We start from the raw sequence: 21,909 nt of genomic DNA on the forward strand, positions 1-21,909 counted from the left end.
TGGGTGTCGCAGGTCCGGCGCCTCCCATCTTCACGTGATGACGTCATCTTCCTTCTATCGCAGCTCCTGCGCAGCTGTACTGATTTGCCCTGTTGAGGGCAGAGTAAAGTACTGCAGTGCGCAGGCGCCGGGCCTCTCTGAGCTTTCCCGGAACCTGCGTATTGCAGTACTTTGCTCTGCCCTCAGCATGGCAGAGAATTACGCCTGTGCAGGAGCCATGATAGAAGCAAGGAAGAGGACGTCATTGCATGAAGATGGGAGGCACCGGACCCGGACCTGCGACACCCATCGGAACTGGACCGCACCCGACCGCCCCTGGGTGAGTATAATCTAACTTGTTTTTCTTATTTTTCAGGTTACATCAGGGACTTAGCTATAGCATTATAGAATGCTGTGATAAGCCCTAATGGCAGTGGTTGCAGCTTATATGCGAAAAACGAGATGACCGATTCCCTTTAAGCACATGAAAAAAGCTTCTCCCCTGTGTGACTGCTCTGATGGTGAAGAAGAGATGATTTATTCTCAAAACATTTTCCACATTCTAAACATGAAAAAGGCTTCTCCCCTGTGTGGGTTCTATGGTGGCTATCAAGACCTGCTTTACTGTTAAAACATTTCCCACATTCTGAACAGTAAAATGGCTTCTCCCCTGTGTGAATTCTCTGATGTGTGATAAGATTTGTTTTCTGGTTAAAACATTTTCCACATTCTGAACATGAAAATGGTTTCTCACTTGTGTGATTTCTCTGGTGTGTGATAAGACTTGATTTCTGGTTAAAACATTTTCCACATTCTGAACATGAAAATGGCTTCTCCCCTGTGTGAGTTCTCAGATGTGTGATAAGAATTGATTTCTGGTTAAAACATTTTCCACATTCTGAACAGGAAAATAGCTTCTCCCCTGTGTGGGTTCTCCAGTGCTTAACAAAATTTGATTTATGGCTAAAACTTTTCCCACATTCTGAACATGAAAAAGGCTTCTCCCCTGTGTGGGTTCTCCAGTGCTTAACAAAATTTGATTTCTGGTTAAAACTTTTCCCACATTCCGAACATGAAAAAGGCTTCTCCCCTGTGTGAGATCTCTGATGTACAGTAAGATATGATTTCTGGTTAAAACATTTCCCACATTCTGAACATGAAAATGGCTTCTCACTTGTGTGACTTCTCTGATGTGTGATAAGATTTGATTTGTGGTTAAATTTTTTTCCACATTCTGAACATGAAAATGTCTTCTCTCCCATGTGCATTTGCTGATGTTTGATCATATTTGATTTATCTGAAAAACATTTCCCACATTCTGAACATGAAAAAGGCTTCTCCCCTGTGTGAGTTCTATGGTGCTTAACCAAAGCTGATTTCTGGTTAAAGGATTTTCCACATTCTGGACATGAAAAAGGCTTCGCTCCTGTGTGGTTTCTATGGTGCACAACCAAATCTGATTTCTGGGTAAAACATTTCCCACATTCTGAACATGAAAATGGCTTCTCCCCTGTGTGACTTCTCTGGTGTATAACAAGACGTGATTTTCGGTTAAAACATTTCCCACACTTGGAACAAGAAAATCTATTCTCCGCTGTGTTCATTTTTTGATATTTAAGAAAAGACTTTTCGAGGGGAAAACGATTTACATATTCTGGACGGGAAAATAGCTTGTTTACTTTATCAGTTTGTTTTTTAATGCTTATTTTGTGACTTTGATTTTCCGCAGGGGTCGGTAATGAATCAGAAGGCAGGACCTGTTTCAAAGGATCAGATGGTAGATCTTTGCTGCGAATGGATGTTGGTATATCTGGAGTAATGGCATTCACTTCAACTGTATCCTGTGGGATCTCAAGATCATCTGATTTAAAAACTGAAGAGGACAGCTGATCATCTAATCTCCTGGTACAGTCATCTGCCAAGAATAAAAACAGTTATTATTTTTGAATAAAATCCTTGAAATTAATACTTAACATTTCTACTTAAACTATGTTAAAAAAGTTTAAATTATAAACCAAGACAATGCATAAAACCTCATAGCATGAACCAGTAGAGTGGTGTTCGACTGTTTGTTCATTCTGCCTCCCAAATGTAGGTGAAAATAATAACAATAAAAACTTCTACTCATCTCACAAAGAACAAGCCTCACTCAGGTACATCATGTGCCAGAGGAAAAACAGAGGTTTCCACATTATTAGTGGCTCAATGGCTCTTAAAAAGAAACATGACTTCCATAAACTAATTCAGCAATATCCGCTCACCCAAAGTCAAATCTTCCCCTCACTTCTGAGCCTTTCAGTGCGCCCAAACCACATTCAACATCCATGTATTTGGCACTACTACATTGAGAAGAACCCACTTAATTTATGGTGTGTGTCGCCTGAAGCACAATCTGAACACTATGTGTTGGGTAATAAAATGGCAAATGTGCAATTTTCACTTTCCAACATCCACTCAGTGCTAGATTCCAGAAAGTGGCTGTGCAATCAAAATAGTCACTACTCCTATAGATTAATTCCCTGAGGGTCAGAATTTCCAAAATTGAGCCACTTTATTGGGATTTCTACTGCTCTGGTTTTCTATTTTGTCTTATTAGGACTTCTGAAAATGGTGTGTCACATTTTTTTCTGGGATCTGCTCCTGCAACGTCTGTTTCTCCACTAGGCACCACTTTATTCATTCTGCAGGTGGTGCTGGTGATGGAGGAGACATAGCAACCAGAAACTCTGGATGGCACAGGTTATTATTATAGCGCCATTTATTCCATGGCGTTTTACATGTGAGGAGGGGTATACATAATACATACAAGTACAGTAATCTTAAACAATACAAGTCACGACTGGTACAGGATGAGAGAGGACCCTGCCCGCGAGGGCTCACAATCTACAATGGGATGGGTGAGGATACAGTAGGCGAGGGTAGAGCTGGTCATGCAGCGGTTTGGTGGATCGTTGGTTACTGCAAGTTGTAGGCTTGTCGGAAGAGGTAGGTCTTCAAGTTCTTTTTGAAGGTTTCTATGGTAGGCGAGAGTCTGATATGTTGTGGTAGAGAGTTCCAGAGTAGAGGGGATGCGCGGGAGAAATCTTGTATGCGGTTGTGGGAAGAGGAGATAAGAGGGGAGTACAGAAGGAGATCTTGTGAGGATCGGAGGTTTCGTGCAGGTAAGTACCGGGAGACTAGGTCAGAGATGTACGGAGGACTCAGGTTGTGGATGGCTTTGCATGTCATGGTTAGGGTTTTGAACTGGAGTCTTTGGGTAACGGGGAGCCAGTGCAGGGATTGACAGAGAGGAGAGGTCGGGAATAGCGGGGGGACAGGTGGATTAGTCGGGCAGCAGAGTTAAGAATAGATTGGAGGGGTGCGAGAGTGTTAGAGCGGAGGCCACAGAGCAGGAGGTTGCAGTAGTCGAGGCGGGAGATGATGAGGGCATGGACTAGGGTTTTTGCAGATTCTTGGTTGAGGAATGTACGGATCCGTGAAATATTTTTGCGTTGAAGTCGGCAGGAAGCTGAAAGGGCTTGGATATGTGGTTTGAAAGAGCGATCAGTGTCAAGGATAACCCCGAGGCAGCGAGCTTGTGGGACTGGAGAGAGTGGGCAGCCATTTACTTTAATGGATAGGTCCGTTGGGGGGTCACGTGAGATGGGCGAAAGATGATTAATTCTGTTTTGTCCATATTAAGTTTTAGAAATCTAGCGAAGACGAAGGATGAAATAGCAGACAGACATTGAGGGATTCTGTTTAGTAGGGAGGTGATATCTGCTCCAGAGATGTAGATCTGTGTGTCATCAGCATATAGATGATACTGAAAGCCATGAGATTCTATGAGCTGTCCGAGGCCGAAGGTGTAAACGGAGAAGACCAGGGGCCCTAGGACTGAACCTTGCGGCACTCCGACGGATAGAGAGCGCAGTGAGGAGGTGGTGTGCAAATGGGAGGCGCTGAATATCCAGTCTGCTAGGTATGATGCAATCCAAGATAGGGCCAAGTCTGTGATACCAAGAGATGAGAGGGTCTGTAGTAATAGGGATGGTCCACAGTGTCAAAGGCAGAGGACAGGTCCAGGAGGAGGAGAACAGAGTAGTGTCGCTTTGGCCTTGGCGGCTAGTAGGTCAGTGGTGACCTTAGTTAGAGCAGTTTCAGTGGTGTGATGTGGCCGGAAGCCAGATTGCAAGTGGTCAAGGAGGGAGCAAGAAGAGGTGGGAGGATAGTTCAAGATGGACGTGTTGTTCCAGTAGTTTTGAGGCATAAGGGAGAAGTGATATAGGGCGATAGCTAGATACAGAGGATGGGTCAAGAGAGGGCTTTTTGAGGATAGGTGTGATTGAGGCATGTTTAAAGCTTGAGGGGAAAACACCAGTTGTTAGTGATAGGTTGAAGAGATGGGTTAGGGTTGGGATGAAGACTGTGGTGAGGTTTGAGATGAAGTGGGATGGGATCGGGTCAAGTGCACAGGTAGTGAGATGTGATCTTGAGAGTAGAGTGGAGAGTCGATCTTCTGTAATGGTGGAGAAGTTGGTTTTGGGGAGGAGGGCAGGTAGGAGGAAGGGCACTGGGGGTTGTTGACCAAAACTGTCTCTGATGTTATCAATCTTCTCCTTGAAAAATGAGGCAAAGTCTTCAGCTGAGTGGAGAGGGAGGAGGTGCTGGGGGGTGGAGGAGAGAATTGAAGGCGTTGAATAACTGTTTAGGGTTGTGAGACAGGGAGGATATGAGAGATGAGAAGTAGGTTTGTTTTGCTGCAGCGAGTGTGGCCTTGAAAGTAGTGAGGACTGTTTGAATGTGATGAAGTTCTCATTGGAGTGGGATTTTTTCCATCTCCGCTCAGCAGCCCTGGAAGCCCGCCTCAGTTCTTTGGTCAGACTGGTGTGCCAGGGCTGTCTGTTGATTTTGCGAGCTTTGGTATGCTTGAGAGGGGCAACTGATTCCAAAGCTACAGCTATTGTGGTGTTATAGATAGCGGCATCCGCATTGTGTAGGGAACTTATGCCTGTAAGAGGGAGGAGGGATTCAGACAGCGAGTGTAGATCGAGGTGTTGAAGATTTCTGTGAGGGTGTGCGGGTTTTTGAGGTGGGTATTGTGGACCTGAGGAGGAGAGTGAAGAGAATGTAAGTAGGTTGTGGTCAGAGAGAGGAAGAGGTGAGTTAGAGAGGCTAGATAGGGAGCAGAGGTTCTATCCTTCCAAAAAGATTAGGTTGCCTGGGACCTGTAATACCATCCAGTCGAGCAGCATGGGATTGTGTGGTGTTCAACTGAAGTAATCTGCTCCCTGCTTCAGCCAATCGGAAAGCACCACGCCCTAATAAAACTCGAAGCATATTGCCGGAAACTGCCAGATAGAGCCTTGTTCTCTGGTTCAGTCCTCTGTGCTCAGCTCCTAACTTGGGGATTTGTTTCCTGCTGTGACGCTGGCTGTTTACTGACTACTCTTGCATCTTCTGATTTTGTATTTTCTCTGCTCTCCTGTTTTCCTGTTTGTGACCCGAATATCTGACCATTCTTCTTGCCATGTCACACCACAGAACAGCAAATAAAGTTAGAGCTCGGGCAATATTTTCCATGAAATGAGTTTCTTTAAAAAGTATTAGACATTCAAGGAGGACTTTTTATAATATTGCAGAGATGCGGTGTCTTAAAATTAAGATCTCGGGCATTTGGAAGAGGCAAAGGAAACCTTTTTTTTTTTTTTAAAGACTACCACGAAGCTACAGGCTCACATAAGTGAGGCAGGCCAATTCCAGCACAACTCATACAATATGAAAAACAGTAAACAAATAGACAGAGGAAAAAAAAAAAAAAAAGACATGTTACATCCTCAACAACGTACTGTATGTATGAGGGGCAAACTCCAATACTAAACAGGACATGCACTCATTTATGGTGGACCATTGGAGCTAATGTGAGTCCTGACCAGAGGAGTAGAGAAATAATAATAATAATCTTTATTTATATAGCGCCAACATATTCCGCAGCACTTTACAGTGTAACAGTTTTAAAACACAAGTCATAAGTAACAACATTAACAATACAATAATTAAAGCAAAATAAGATGACCCTGCTCGTTAGAGCTTACAATCTACAATGAGGTGGGGGAGATACAGAGTACAGGTGTGTATTTACAATGATGTAATTACACTGATGGTCCAGCCATCCTCAAGGAGTGAGGGATAGATGGAGATAGTGAATGGGCTACACACGCACACTTACACATAAAATGACTTTGATTAGTGAACGTGATAGGCCTCTCTGAACAGATGCGTTTTCAGGGAGCGCCAAAACTGTGCAAATTGTGGATACTCCTAATTTCTTGGGGTAGAGCATTCCAGAGGATTGGCGCAGTGCGGGAGAAGTCTTGGAGTCGGGAGTGGGAGGTGCGGATTAGTGCAGAGGTTAGTCGAAAGTCGTTTGCAGAGCGCAACTCTCGGTTAGGCCGATAGACACAAAAGAGAGAGGAAATGTAGGGGGGTGCCGCACTGTGGAGAGCTTTGTGGGTGAGAACAAGTACTTTGAACTGGATCCTATAATGAATGGGCAGCCAGTGTAACGAATGGCGAAGAGCGGACACGTCCAAGTACTGATTAGCCAGATGGATGACCCTGGCTGCTGCATTAAGTATGGACTGGAGAAGGGAAAGTAGACTAATGGGGAGGCCAATTAATAGAGCGTTGCAGTAGTCCAGGCGGGAGTGGATCAATGAGACAGTGAGGGTTTTTGTTGTTTCCATGGTGAGAAAAGGGCGGATTCTGGAGATGTTCTTTAGGTGTAAGCGGCGAAAGCGGGCAAGAGATTGTATATGGGATGTGAAGGAGAGATTGGTGTCAAACATAAAACCCAGACAGCGCGCCTGCTGCAGGGGTGTTATTATGGTGCCACCCATGGAGAGGGAAATGTCAGATTTAGGGAGGTTAGTAGACGGCGGGAGGAGAAAAAGTTCAGTTTTTGAGAGGTTAAGTTTCAGATAGAGAGCGGACATGATGCTGGAGACTGCAGACAAACCGACACTGGCGTTCTGTAGTACCACGGGGATAAGGTCAGGGGATGATGTGTATAGTTGTGTGCCATCAGCATAAAGATGGTACTGAAAGCCAATTCTGAAGATGGTCTGTCCAATTGGGATCGTGTAGAGAGAGAAGGGGGCCAAGGACTGAGCCCTGAGGTACCCCGACAGCGAGAGGAAGAGTATATGGAGCCAGCGAACAAAACACTGAAGGAGCGGTCAGAAAGATAGGAAGAGAACCAGGAGAGAGCGGTGTCCTTAATGCCTAGTGACTGGAGCCTAGAGAGTAGGAGACAGTGGTCAACAGTGTCGAAAGCTGCAGAAAGGTCGAGAAGAATGAGCAAAATGTTCACCGTTACATTTTGCTGTCAGAAGGTCATTGGTAACTTTGATGAGTGCAGTTTCAGTCGAATGTAGGGGCGGAAGCCAGACTGTGAAGGGTCTAGGAGGGAGTGGAGAGGTAACAGGTAAGGCGGGGGTAGACTAGGCGCTCCAAAAGTTTAGAGATGAAGGGAAGATTGGAGACTGGTCTGTAGTTGTTTTTGCAGGATGGGTCGAGAGCAGGTTTCTTTAGTAATGGAGTAATGATAGAGTGTTTAAAGGAGGATGGGAAAATGCCCAAGGAGAAGGAGAGATTAACCCCTTTACCAAGGGTGGTTTGCACGTTCATGACCGGGCCAATTTTTACAATTCTCACCACTGTGCCTTTCTTAGGTAATAACTCTGGAACGCTTCCATGGATTCCAGTGATTCTGACATTGTTTTCTCGTGATATATTGTACTTCAGGTTAGTGGTAACATTTCATTGATGTAACTTGTGAAAAAAACGGAAATTTGGCAAAAATTTTGCAATTTTCCAACTTTGAATTTTTATGCCCTTAAATCACAGTGATATGGCACACAAAAAAACTTACGTAACATTTCCCACATGCTTACTTTATATCAGCACAATTTGGGAACCACAATTATTTTTCGTTAGGAAGTTATAAGGGTTAAAAGTTGACCAGCAATTTCTCATTTTTACAACACCATTTTATTTTTAGGGACCACATCACATTTGAAGTCACTTTGAGGAGTCTATATGATAGAAAATACCCAAAAGTGACAACATTCTAAAAACTGCACCCCTCAAGGTGCTCAAAATCACATTCAAGATGTTTATTAACCCTTCAGGTGTTTCACAGGAATTTTTTGAATGTTTAAAAAAAAAAAAAATAAATAAAATGAACATTTAACTTTTTTCACAAAAAAATTACTTCAGGTCCAATTTTTTTTTTTTTTTCCCCCCAAGGGTAACACTACCCCAAAAGGTTACTGTGCAATTTGTCCTGAGTACGCCGATACCTGATATTTGGGGGGGGGGGGACCACTGGTTCGGCGCATGGCAGTGCTCAGAAAGGAAGTAGCGCCGTTTGACTTTTTCACTGTAAAATTGGCTGGAATTCAGATCGGACGCCATGTCACTTTTGGAGAGCCTCTGATGTGTCTAAACTGTGGAAACCCCCCACAAGCGACCCCATTTTGGAAGCTAGAACCCCCCAAGGAACTGATGTGTGGTGAGCACTTTGAGCCTCCAAGGGCGTCAAGGAAGTTTATAACTCCCAGGCATGAAAATAAAAAAAAAAATCATATTTTTTCCACAAACATGATCTTTTAGTCCCCAATTTTTTTTATTGTCCCATGGGTAACAGGAGAAATTGGACCCCAAAAGCTGTTGTACAATTTGTCCTGAGTAGGCCGATACCCCATATGGGGGGTAAACCACTGTTTGGGCACATGGCAGAGTTTGGAAGGGAAGGCGCACCGTTTGACTTTTTCAACGCAGAATTGGCTGAAATTGAGATCAGACGCCATGTTGCGTTTGCAGAGCCCCTGATGTGCCCAAACAGTGGAAACCCCCAATTCTAACTCCAACCCTAACCCCAACACACCCCTAACCCTAATAAGAAAATGGAAATAAATACATTTTTTTTTAATTTTATTATTTTTCCCTAACTAAGGGGGTGATAAAGGGGCAGCAGTCATACGCTAAAAGACGCTTTTTATTGTAAAAATAGTTTTTGCATCACCACATATTGAGAGCTATAATTTTTTCATATTTTGACCCAGAGTCATGTGAGGTCTTATTTTTTGCGGGACGAGTTGACGTTTTTATTGGTACCATTTTCGGGCACGTGACATTTTATGGTCGCTTTTAGTCCGATTTTTGGGACCCAGAATGAACAAAAAACAGCATTTCATGAATTTCTTTTGGGGGGGTGCGTTTACACTGTTCCGCGTGCGGTAAAATTGATAAAGCGGTTTTATTCTTCGGGTCAGTACGATTACAGCGATACCTCATTTGTCTTTTTTATGTTTTGTCGCTTTTATGTAATGATAACAATTTTATATAAAAAATTATTTTTGCACCGCTTTATTCTGCGAGCTATAACTTATTTTTTTGCTAATGACGCTGTAAGGAGGCTCATTTTTTGTGGGACAAGATGATGTTTTCCGCAGTACCATGGTTCTTTATATTAGTCTTTTTGATTGTGCGTTATTGCACTTAAGTTTGGCGGTATGATAAGCATTGTTTTTTATTTTTAAAGGGGTTCACTAAAAGGGTTAACTAGTGGGACAGTTTTATAGGGAGGGTCGTAGGGTCGTTACAGACGCGGCGATACGAAATGTGTACTTTTGTTTTTTTATTTCCACAAAATGAATTTATTAAGGAATTTTTTTTTTTAATTTAGGGATTTTTTATATTATTTTTACACTTTTTTTTTACTTTTGTCCCAGGGGGGACATCACTGTAATGTGTCAGATCGCTGATCTGACAGTTTGCACAGCACTCTGTCAGATCAGTGATCTGACAGGCGCTGCAGAGGCTTCCTCAATGCCTGCTCTCTGCAGGCACTGAGGAAGCCGCCTCGCTGCAGGCCCCCGTGGTCATCTTGGATCCGGGGGCCCTCAGAGCAGCTCAGCACATTGCGCTGCTTTTGGGGTCTTAGGGAAGCATGGAGGAAGCCCCCTCCCTGCCGATGCTTCACTAATCCCCCGGTACACTGCGATCATGTTTGATCGCAGTGTGCCAGGGGTTAACGTGCCGGGGGCGGTCCGTGACCGCCCCTGACAGTGCTGGGTGTCAGCTGTGATGACAGCTGACACCCAGCCGCGATCAGTGGCGCCCCCCGCAGGAGCGCCGAAGATCGCTTAGACGTACTATCCCGTCCCCGGTCATACGTGCCCGGATACCGTGGACGGGATAGTACGTCTCATGTCAAAAAGGGTTAAAGTTTGTAGTTAAGTGAGTTGTGACAACTGGAGAGAGAGACTGGAGATGTGAGGGAATGGGGTCGGTTGTGCATGTAGTCGGACGAGAAGAGAGGAGTCTGGTGACGACTTCTTCTGTGATGGGATCAAATGTGGAAAGTGAGCCAGGGGAGATGCAGGAAGGGATGGGAGTCACAGCACTTGGTGGTTGGGAGCGGATTTCCTGACGGATATCTATTTTCTCTATAAAGTGGGAGGCCAGGTCATCTGCACAAATGTCTGTGATAGGAGCTTGTGCTTTTTTCCTGAGGAGGGAGTGAAAGGTGTCAAAAAGTTTCTTGAGGTTGTAGGCTAGTGAGGAGATCAGGGTGGTGAAGTAGGTCTGTTTGGCGAGGTGAAGGGCAGAGTTATAGGTTCTTAAAGGGAAGGTGCCGCAATTTTATATAATTTGCAAAAAAAGAGTAAGTAACAAAACATGTTGTTTCAGCAAATGTTGTACTAACTAGGATTTATGGTTTGTTTGTAATAATGTTTTAATGTAGCCACTGGGCGCTGCCATCTTGATTTGCAGATCTGTGGAGGACTCATACAGTCTGCAAATATGGCCGTCCCTGGACATAGAAGATTGTGGTCGGTTCCTGACCCCACCTCCAACATTGCAGCCTCATTAGCAGTGAACTGGGCACGCCTCTGTGGGCTGCACCATTCACTGCTGTAGGTGTGGCTGGGCGCCATTTTACTGTAGCCCAGTGCTATCTGCTGAGCTCCACTTTCTGCACCGTGCTTCCTGCTCTACTGTCCTCCTGCTCTGTCTCCGCCTCCTCAGACACAGCCCCAGTGATCTCCGGTAATCTGACACCTTTGCTTTTATGGCTGTCTGAGGAGGACAGTGACATATACAGCCCATAGTCTAGTGTATAATTGGGGGGGGCTGGAAGTTTCACCAGTGTGGGCATATCTGTAATACTGTCTTGTGTGATACTGCCTGCTGAGCCGTGTATCTAATCCTCTCCTGTGTGATACTGTCTGCTGAGCCGTGTATCTAATTCTCTGCCGTGTGATACTGCTCTCCTGAAATACTCTGTGCTGCTGTCACCCTGCTGGATTTATGTGTGATCTACATGGTGGTATTGTGTATGATCTATATGGCGGTATTATTTGTGATCTGCTAACAGGGCACCCATTCTAGGGTGATTCTGGCTGAGCACCTGCACACGGGTCAGGGGTAATAGGTGCAGTCAGGGGAGGGCTGGTGAGGCAGCTGAAGAGAGGGGTCTCATTTTTATCGTTACTGTATGGCTCCATTTCCCACCAGCCTGCTTCCCAGCGTCATCCCGGACTGCACCTGTCGCCTCGCTTTCACACATCGCCAGGACAGGATCTGAGGAGGGGAATGTGGTCTTTGCATGCAAAGTCTGGATCAGAACAGACCATCAATCAGCAGAAATGTTTCCTGGATTTCTGTGCTGCTGTCTCCCTGCTCCTCCCCCATATATCTCCCTCTGTGACCCCCCATAGACCCGCACACTGCTCTCCTGAAATACTCTGTGCTGCTGTCACCCTGCTCCTCCCCCATATATCTCCCTCTGTGACCCCCCATAGACCCGCACACTGCTGTCCTGAAATACTCTGTGCTGCTGTCACCCTGCTCCTCCCCCATATATCTCCCTCTGTGACCCCCCCATAGACCCGCACACTGCTCTCCTGAAATACTCTGTGCTGCTGTCTCCCTGTTCCCCCCCCATATATCTCCCTCTGTGACCCCCCATAGACCCGCACACTGCTCTCCTGAAATACTCTGTGCTGCTGTCTCCCTGCTCCTCCCCCATATATCTCCCTCTGTGACCCCCCATAGACCCGCACACTGCTCTCCTGAAATACTCTGTGCTGCTGTCACCCTGCTCCTCCCCCATATATCTCCCTCTGTGACCCCCCATAGACCCGCACACTGCTCTCCTGAAATACTCTGTGCTGCTGTCACCCTGCTCCTCCCCCATATATCTCCCTCTGTGACCCCCCCATAGACCCGCACACTGCTCTCCTGAAATACTCTGTGCTGCTGTCAAGGAAAATATTTTGTCAGCTCACCAAACCGTAGCAAATGCGAAGTCTGGAGGAATGCAATCAATCCTGGGCGGTGCAGGGAACTAGGATTCTGGAGTTCTGTGCTGCTGTCACCCTGCTCCCAGAATCCTTGCTGCCTGCCATCCTCGGTGACCGAAGACCCCATTCCTCTCCTCAGATCCTGTCCTGGTGATGTGTAAAAGCGAGGTGACAGGGGCCTGATATATGGTGGAAGGAGCAGGGTGACAGCAGCACAGAGTATTTCAGGAGAGCAGTGTGCTGGTCTATGGGGGCACAGAGGGAGATATATGGTGGAGGAGCAGGGTGACAGCAGCACAGAGTATTTCAGGAGAGCAGTGTGCTGGTCTATGGGGGCACAGAGGGAGATATATGGGGAAGGAGCAGGGTGACAGCAGCACAGAGTATTTCAGGAGAGCAGTGTGCTGGTCTATGGGGGCACAGAGGGAGATATATGGGGAAGGAGCAGAGTGACAGCAGCACAGAGTATTTCAGGAGAGCAGTGTGCTGGTCTGTGGGGGGCACCCTGTTCGGTGCCAGGGATTGTACATAGAGCGCTGTGCTTTATACACATGGATGGACCGTCTGCTTGTCTGCTCCACAGAAATCCAGGAAACATTTCTGCTGATTGATGGCCTGTTCTGATCTAGACTTTACATGCAAAGACAGTCAGTAACTTTGCAGGCCCCATCAAAATGGCTGCTCACTGTGGTCCTAGATGTCATCCTCTCTTTTCCCTTAGCAAGCACCCAGTAGGGGAGGAGAGGAGTGACACCACACCCATGTCAACAGATTCCGCCCATACAGTGTCCATTTTAGGGCATGATCATATATCAAAATCAAACATCATGGACACTGTATGCCCATAATTACTGCAGGACAGTAATGCTGAGCTAGTTGTACACTAGGTTTTTGTGCCAAATTTCAGTATCTGCTCCCCCTAGTGTTAACAAGTGGAAATGCCAAACTTTTTTAAATTATTTTTCATATTTTACAAAATTAAAAACAAATGATAATATTTTTTAAGAAAATGTAAACATTAATTCTTTACATTTTTTCAATTGCTGAAAATTTTTTTTGGGGATGGCACCTTCCCTTTAACATAAATTTGAAGTGGATGAAGTCTTCTGATGTGCGGGTTTTTCTCCATCGGCGTTCAGCACTCCTAGAGCATCGCTGGAGAAGTCGAGTTTTGCGATGTGAGCCATGGCTGTTTTACTCTGTGTTTGGAGGTTCTGAGGGTGAGGGGCGCTACCTCCTCAAGGGTGCTTCTTAGAGTGTAGTTGTAGTGATGAACAGCCAGATCAGGACAGGAAAAAGAGGAGATTGGGGACAGGGAAGATTGTAGGGAGTCTGAAAGTGTCTGAAGGTTAATGGCTTGTAGATTTCTAAATGTGAGATAGGTAGGAGTGGGCTGGGGTGGGCGAGGATTTGTGAGCATGAAGGAGAGAATGTTGTGGTCAGAGAGGGGAAGCAGTGAGTTATTTAGGTAGGAGATTGAGCAGAGCCAAAGATCAGGTCAACGGTGTACCGTCTTTGTGTGTCTCAGAGGTTGAGAGCTGTGAGAGGCCAAGAGAAGTGGTTAGTGTTAGAAGCTGGGATGCAGATGTGGAAGTGGGCTGTGAATGAGGATGTTGAAGTCTCCCAGGATAAGGGTTGGTAGTTCTGAGGACATGATGTGTGGCAGCCAGGCTGAGAAGTGGTCAAGGAAGTGGGTGGGTGAGCTTGGGGGCCGGTATATGACTGCTACTCTGAGGGGGAGGGGACGGAAGAGCCTGATGGTGTGGACCTCAAAAGAAGGGAATGAGAGTGATGGAACTGGGGAAGGGGGGGGGTGATGACCTGGAAAGTGCATTGTGGGGACAGGAGTATGCCGACTGTGGGCTTGGGGAATGGGTGAATTGTAAGCCACCATGAGAAATGGCAACAGGGGAGACAGTGTCAGAATTCTGAATCCAGGTTTCAGTGAGGGCCAACAGATTCAGAGACTTGTTCAGAAAGTAGTTGTGCAGGAAAGGAAGTTTGTTACATACAGACCGTGGATTCCAGAGGGCACAATTGAAAGAAGGAGATGAAGGAGTGCAAGTAATATTAATAAGAATATTATGGTTTTGATATAGGGTAGGGGTTGGGGGAGATGTCCCCTGAAATCAGTAGAAATAGGAACATAAAGAGCAAGTAGTTCTTTGAAATGTTAGAAGTTTTTTTGTGCAATGTGTTTGGGCAAGATGGGCTGAGGTTTTTCAGAATGGCGAGAAGTGCATGGGAGCTGTACATGGGAGAGGGAAGAATAAAGGGCTTGATGTGTATGAGTGGTGATGAAGGAGGGATGGGGTGGTGATTGTGGATGGCAAGAGAAAGTATTAGTGCCCCCCCTTTCAGGAGAAATTGTGCAGTAATCTGAATTCCTTAGTATTGAAAAAACCTAATGGAATTTATGACGTGGAGTGAATCCATGAAATCAGGGCTTGAGCCATGCCAACACATCTCCTGCAGGTGTGAATAAATGTATATTACAGCCATCAGCCATGCACAGCTTTGAGATAAATCATGGCACAGGTGTAATGTTTTTATGTAGTTTCTCACGACCCTGTTTCAAGTTAGTCAATTTTAAATTGAAAAGTCAGGCTAAAGGGAAACTCTGTTGCTATTGTACAGAAATTCACACTTGGCCTCACTGCACATTTAATGTTGTCGATCATAAAAGCGAAGTTTGGCCAGAAAGACTGGACCTGGTCTTGTAGGGACCATATGAGCACATTCAGCAGCACAGAAGGTAGAGAAGGTAGATTCATCCAATAAGATATCATGATTCTAGGAAGCCAACAGCAGCATTACCATACTCATCTTACTATTTTTCTTCAAGTGATTTTCTAACTTGTCAGCACATTCTACGCACACGGTCATTTGGCTTTTTACTTTACAGAACTGGGTAGGCAATTGTCAGCATCTTCTAATCCCAGGTCATAGGGGGCTCCTCCAGGTTGTAACTTCTATAGGAAAGGACTTTCAATGATCGTCATTTCAACCGTTGTAGGTGGAGGAACATGTTGTGGTCTAGCGGCAAAATGGTGATCAGACGATTGTGATATGGCCGGAAGTCATGGTCGTGGTTTGTGGAACCACTGTGCCACGAACCGTAGAGAGCCTAGAGGGGCGTGACTAAGCGATCACCTGACTATTCACTAGAGCCTCCGATGGCGAGATTAGACTTGGCTCCCGATGAACGCCAGGTGCCACTCAAGGGCAGACAAACGGTCGCACAGCAGCTGGACCCAAAGGACAGACTGGATGGAGCAGCAGGCAGAGCATGTATCAGAGTACAGCTGACCAAGTTCGTAGCAGAGTGCAACAGACAGTTTGTGTCAGAGTGCATTAGGCAAGTTTTGCTTAAAAGTGCAGCAGGATTTGCACTGGTATGCGACTTACACAACATTGACTGAAAGAGGAAGGTTGCTCAGGCATCTCCCCAGTGAAGAAGAAGCAATATATTCATAATGCCTGAAAACCATTGGCTGGGGAGGAAATAGCAAGTGCACATGCTGGCCCTTTAAGAGGGCGGGAGTGAGCGCGTGCCCTTAGAACATGGCCAGAGACCCAGCTGGATGTGATGCTGGGAGCATGCGGAGCATGAGGAAGAGAGGAACCAACTGCAGTGCAGGTAAGTGGGCTGACACGCTGGGAACCTGGCATGGTGCTAACAGTACCCCCCTTTAAGCCCCAACCTCTTCAGACCATCGAGGAAGTTCCGGAAAAGAATCGGAGCGTGAATATTCTCTTTGGGCTCCCAGGACCAAATCCCTTCCAGTCAATGAGGAAGAAGGTCTTGCCTCTCACCCTCTTCATAGCCAAGATGTTCTCCACTTCAAAAACATTATCCAAGGCTGTTGGCATGGGCGTGATACTGGGATCCTTGAAGAAGGGACTCAGAATGACTGTCTTCAGTAGGGATACATGAAAGCAATTTGGAATCCACAGAGAAGGAAGTAGCTTCAATTTACAGGAGACATCGTCGATTTGCTTCAACACCTCGAAAGGCCCAATAAGAGAGGACTCTTCAGCCGGTCGTACCTGGACAAAAGCCATACCTTGTCTTCAGGACAGAAGCATGGAGGATCCAGGCGGCTACTGTCCGCATGTCTCTTAACACAAACCGAGGATGCTTCCAATGTCACTCTGGTGTCCTCCCACAACTTCAAAATCATTGGAAAGGACATCTGCCGCAGTGACATATCAGAAGGCACAGTCACTGGAAGGGGAACCTCAGGTTGCCGCCTGAACACAATGTAGAATGGCAACTCTCCCAAGGCTTCACCAACGTGATTATTATACGAGAACTCATTCCAGGGAAGTAATTTCACCCAATCATTATGATGGGCATTGATGAAGTGTCGTAGGTAGTTGCCCAGGACCTGGTTGACACGCTCCACTTGTCCATTGGACTGAAGGTGATGGGCCGAGGAGAAATCCAAGACGATATCCAGATGTTTACAGAGTGCTCACCAGAATCTGGTAGTAATCTGCAAACCTCAATTGGATACGATGTGGCAATAAAATCCATGCAGGCGGAAAATAAGCTTGATGAAGCTTGTCAGCCAATTCAGGAGCGGATGGGAGAGCAGACAACAGGGTAAAATGCGCCATTTTAGAGCAGTCTGACGTAAACGGAGCAAAACGGAAGCTGCAGAGGTGGTTCACCCGGGTTCATCGAACACTGTGAAAAGCTTCCAAGAATACAGGCCAATTGGAGATGAACGGATCCTCGCTCTTCCACAATGGGTTCAACCATGCCAGAGCCTCACCTCCTAGGTGCAACATTGGAAACGCCACCTTTGCTCGATCCAGCAGGAAAGTGCTGCGGAAGAAGTTCAAAATGTAGCCGGTCCTGGTTGATAAACCCATGGCAGAGCTTTGGATTGCTGTCAAAACGTGGTGGGGCTGCGAGTCAGAGGCCAAGATCTTGAACTAAGCAAATTGTCTGGGAAGTCTCTGGAGGGGACATGGCTGTTTCGAGATGCTGGAACTCTGGAGGGATGTTTAAGGCCTGCAACTGTGTGGACAGCTCTTCCTGTGCGTTCTTCTGTCAGCAAAGCTCCTGGTACATGGTCCGTACGGGCACGGTCCGGGGTTCAGCGGGATCTATGGCCTGGAGGGACATGACTAAGCGATCACCTGACTATTCACTAGAGCATCTGATGGTGAGGTTATTTTTCGCTCCCGATGAATGCCAGGTGCTACTCCAGGGCAGACTAACAGTCGCGCAGCAGCTGGACCCGAAGGGCTGACTGGATGGAGCAGCAGGCAGAGTGCAGCTGAAAGAAAGAGTTTGTGCCAGAGTGCAGTAGGCAAGTTTTGATTCAGACTGCAACAAACAGGATTTGCTTCAGAGTGCAGCAAGCGACTTTAGCTTCACAGTGCAGCAAGCGGGATTAACTTCAGAGTGCAGCAGACAGGATTTGTACTGGTATGCGACCATACACAACATAGAATGAAACAGGAAGGTTGCTCAGGCACCTCCCCAGTGGAGAGGAAGCAAAATACACATAATGCCTCAAAACCATTGGCTGGGGAGGAAATAGCAAGTGCACACGCTGGTCCTTTAAGAGGGCGGGAGCGCGCGTGCCCTTAGAACATGGCCAGAGACCCGGCTGGAAGTGCTGCTGGGAGCATGAGGAAGAGAGGAACCAACTGCAGCACGAGTGAGTGAGCTGACATGCCGGGAATCCGGCTTGGTGCTAACATCGGACTACACCATCGAAAAAGCTGCCACAGCCGGTGGCTGAGAAAAATTTCTGACCTCTCTATATTTTGTGGTTACTACTCACCTGACCGGTTATAAGTAGTAATCTCCTCTTTACACGGCTCATCAATCCTCACATATGTCTCTGTAGTATTAATATGGGTCAGATTTTCACCCTAAAATAAATATTGTAAAAGTCACTGACAGATGGAGAAGTCACATCTATGATCAGCTCTAATCCTGTCATCTCCACCGTTCTCATTACACAAGTATAAAACATATAATACTGGTGGATAAAACAAGACTGAGCACAAGACCTTCACAGCCGTCTACACATCATAGGGGAGATCTCATGACACCTTCTCTCCATCTACCTGATGATCCTGAGGAACATTGAGATCTTCTTGCTTACAGTCCTCTGGAAGAAGAGGACGGGGACATCTCTCTGGTGTTGTCCTCTTACTGGATAGATCTGGAGGAAACACATACAGGGACTGAATTCATTCTTTACATACAGATAATTATAGGCCGTGTGTATTTAGTCCTGTCTATTACCTGGTGATGTGAGGGGCTGGGGAACCTCCATTATGATGTCCTTGTACAGATCTCTGTGTCCTTCTAAATACTCCCACTCCTCCATAGAGAAATAGATGGCGACATCCTGACACCTTATAGGAACCTGACACATACAATGATACCGTCATCCCCCCGATCCCTTCATAGCGTTACTGTATAATGTCCCAGCATTCCCAGCAGTGTCACCTCTCCAGTCAGCAGCTCAATCATCGTGTAGGTGAGTTCTAGGATCTTCTGGTCATCGATGTCCTTATGTATCAGGGGGTGAGGTGTAGGCCCCGTGATTGAGCTCTGGAGTCTTCCCCATCCCTCAGACACAGGGTCCTGACAGCGCTCACTAGAGGTCTTCTTCACTACTGTGTAATCCTGGTTATGGAGAGACACATTAATAAATCTCACTACAGACATTTCCAGAGTCCTCACCTCTCCAGTTCTGTCCATCTGTTATTCCCATAGATAAGAATGATGTAATGTGACGTCATCAGAATCTCTCACCTCTCCAGTAAGCCGGAAGAGGATCTCTAGGGTGAGGTGTAATATCCTCTCCGCCATCTTGTCTCTGTCCATATCCATCTTTGATGGGTAAATCAGGAAAATTCTCTTATGTAGAAGATCTTCACTGAGAGGATCCGATATTGTAGAGACCTGAATGAGAAGATGAGCCGATGTAACATCATAAAAATCCTGTGTAATAATACAAGTACTGGAGATAATAAGGGAAACATATGAGGAGATTTATTATTTTACAGTATTTAGTTTTCTTCTTTACATCTACTAATAAAACCTATATATTTAGGCCACAGACAACAAGCAGTTTCTCCCTCGGAGTCGGCAGCTGAATACGTTCCTCATAGACTCATCTTCCATAACGCTAATTCTCGTCTCATTTCCCGACACTGGAATCGGCATTAGCAATACTGCAGGAGATATTCATTACACGGGACAGGAGAAATAACTACTTCATGATGAGGACGACATCTTCATCTTCTACTACGGCTCTAGAAACATATTTGGCCAGAGTCCGTCACTGACTCCATCCCCACCGGCCGTCTATATGAAGGTTTCCCGTCTGATGGGTACTATATACTGTGACTGATGAGCACTATATACAGTGACTGATGAGCGCTATATACAGTGACTGATGAGCGCTATATACAGTGACTGATGAGCGCTATATACAGTGATTGATGAGCGCTATATACAGTGACTGATGAGCGCTATATACAGTGACTGATGAGCGCTATATACAGTGATTGATGAGCGCTATATACAGTGACTGATTAGCGCTATATACAGTGGCTGATGAGCGCTATATACAGTGATTGATGAGCACTATATACAGTGACTGATGAGCGCTATATACAGTGACTGATGAGCGCTATATACAGTGACTGATGAGCGCTATATACAGTGACTGATGAGCGCTATATACAGTGACTGATGAGCGCTATATACAGTGACTGATGAGCGCTATATACAGTGACTGATGAGCGCTATATACAGTGACTGATGAGCGCTATATACAGTGACTGATGAGCGCTATATACAGTGACTGATGAGCGCTATATACAGTGACTGATGAGCGCTATATACAGTGACTGATGAGCGCTATATACTGTGACTGATGAGCGCTATATACTGTGACTGATGAGCGCTATATACTGTGACTGATGAGCACTATGTACAGTGACTGATGAGCACTATGTACAGTGACTGATGTGCACTATATACAGGGACTGATGAGCACTATATACTGTGACTGATGAGCACTATGTACAGTGACTGATGAGCACTATGTACAGTGACTGATGAGCACTATATACTGTGACTGATGAGCGCTATATACTGTGACGGATGAGCGCTATATACTGTGACTGATGAGCGCTATATACAGTGACTGATGAGCGCTATATACAGTGACTGATGAGCGCTATATACTGTGACTGATGAGCGCTATATACTGTGACTGATGAGCACTATGTACAGTGACTGATGAGCACTATGTACAGTGACTGATGTGCACTATATACAGGGACTGATGAGCACTATATACTGTGACTGATGAGCACTATGTACAGTGACTGATGAGCACTATGTACAGTGACTGATGAGCACTATGTACAGTGACTGATGTGCACTATATACAGGGACTGATGAGCACTATATACAGTGACTGATGAGCACTATGTACAGTGACTGATGTGCACTATATACAGGGACTGATGAGCACTATATACTGTGACTGATGAGCGCTATATACAGTGACTGATGAGCGCTATATACAGTGATTGATGAGCACTATATACAGTGACTGATGAGCGCTATATACAGTGACTGATGAGCACTATATACAGTGACTGATGAGCGCTATATACAGTGACTGATGAGCGCTATATACAGTGACTGATGAGCGCTATATACAGTGACTGATGAGCGCTATATACAGTGACTGATGAGCGCTATATACAGTGACTGATGAGCGCTATATACTGTGACTGATGAGCGCTATATACAGTGACTGATGAGCGCTATATACAGTGACTGATGAGCGCTATATACAGTGACTGATGAGCGCTATATACAGTGACTGATGAGCGCTATATACAGTGACTGATGAGCGCTATATACAGTGACTGATGAGCGCTATATACAGTGACTGATGAGCGCTATATACAGTGACTGATGAGCGCTATATACAGTGACTGATGAGCGCTATATACAGTGACTGATGAGCGCTATATACAGTGACTGATGAGCGCTATATACTGTGACTGATGAGCACTATGTACAGTGACTGATGAGCACTATGTACAGTGACTGATGTGCACTATATACAGGGACTGATGAGCACTATATACTGTGACTGATGAGCACTATGTACAGTGACTGATGAGCACTATATACAGTGACTGATGTGCACTATATACAGTGACTGATGAGCACTACATACAGTGACTGATGAGCTCTATATACAGTGACTGATGTGCACTATATACAGTGACTGATGAGCACTATATACAGTGACTAATGAGCAGTAAATACAGTGACTGATGAGCGCTATATACAGTGACTGATGGGCGCTATATACAGTGACTGATGAGCACTATATACAGTGACTGATGAGCGCTATATACAGTGACTGATGAGCGCTATATACAGTGACTGATGAGCGCTATATACAGTGACTGATGAGCGCTACATACAGTGACTGATGAGCGCTACATACAGTGACTGATGGGCCCTATATACAGTGGCTGATGAGCGCTATATACAGTGACTGAT

At 45.7% G+C, this 21,909-nt stretch overlaps 1 protein-coding gene across 1 annotated transcript in view; it reads right to left on the bottom strand.

Annotated features, from left to right (window-relative positions):
• Nucleotides 1-218: 218 nt before the first annotated feature.
• LOC141094147 (uncharacterized) overlaps nt 219-21,909 on the bottom strand; it is a 248,201-nt gene continuing 226,510 nt past the window's right edge. The window contains exons 2-7 of the mRNA XM_073579893.1: nt 19,123-19,272; nt 18,814-18,993; nt 18,607-18,730; nt 18,426-18,523; nt 18,137-18,227; nt 219-1,894 (exon numbers count right to left, since the gene is read on the bottom strand). Coding sequence (XP_073435994.1) covers nt 456-1,894; nt 18,137-18,227; nt 18,426-18,523; nt 18,607-18,730; nt 18,814-18,993; nt 19,123-19,272 — 2,082 coding nt within the window. The 3' untranslated portion in view covers nt 219-455. The remainder of the gene's footprint in view (nt 1,895-18,136; nt 18,228-18,425; nt 18,524-18,606; nt 18,731-18,813; nt 18,994-19,122; nt 19,273-21,909) is intronic.

This window comes from Dendrobates tinctorius, unplaced genomic scaffold, assembly GCF_039654945.1.
Source record: "Dendrobates tinctorius isolate UK_male_01 unplaced genomic scaffold, ASM3965494v1 ptg000063l, whole genome shotgun sequence".
NCBI classification, from domain to species: domain Eukaryota; kingdom Metazoa; phylum Chordata; class Amphibia; order Anura; family Dendrobatidae; genus Dendrobates; species Dendrobates tinctorius.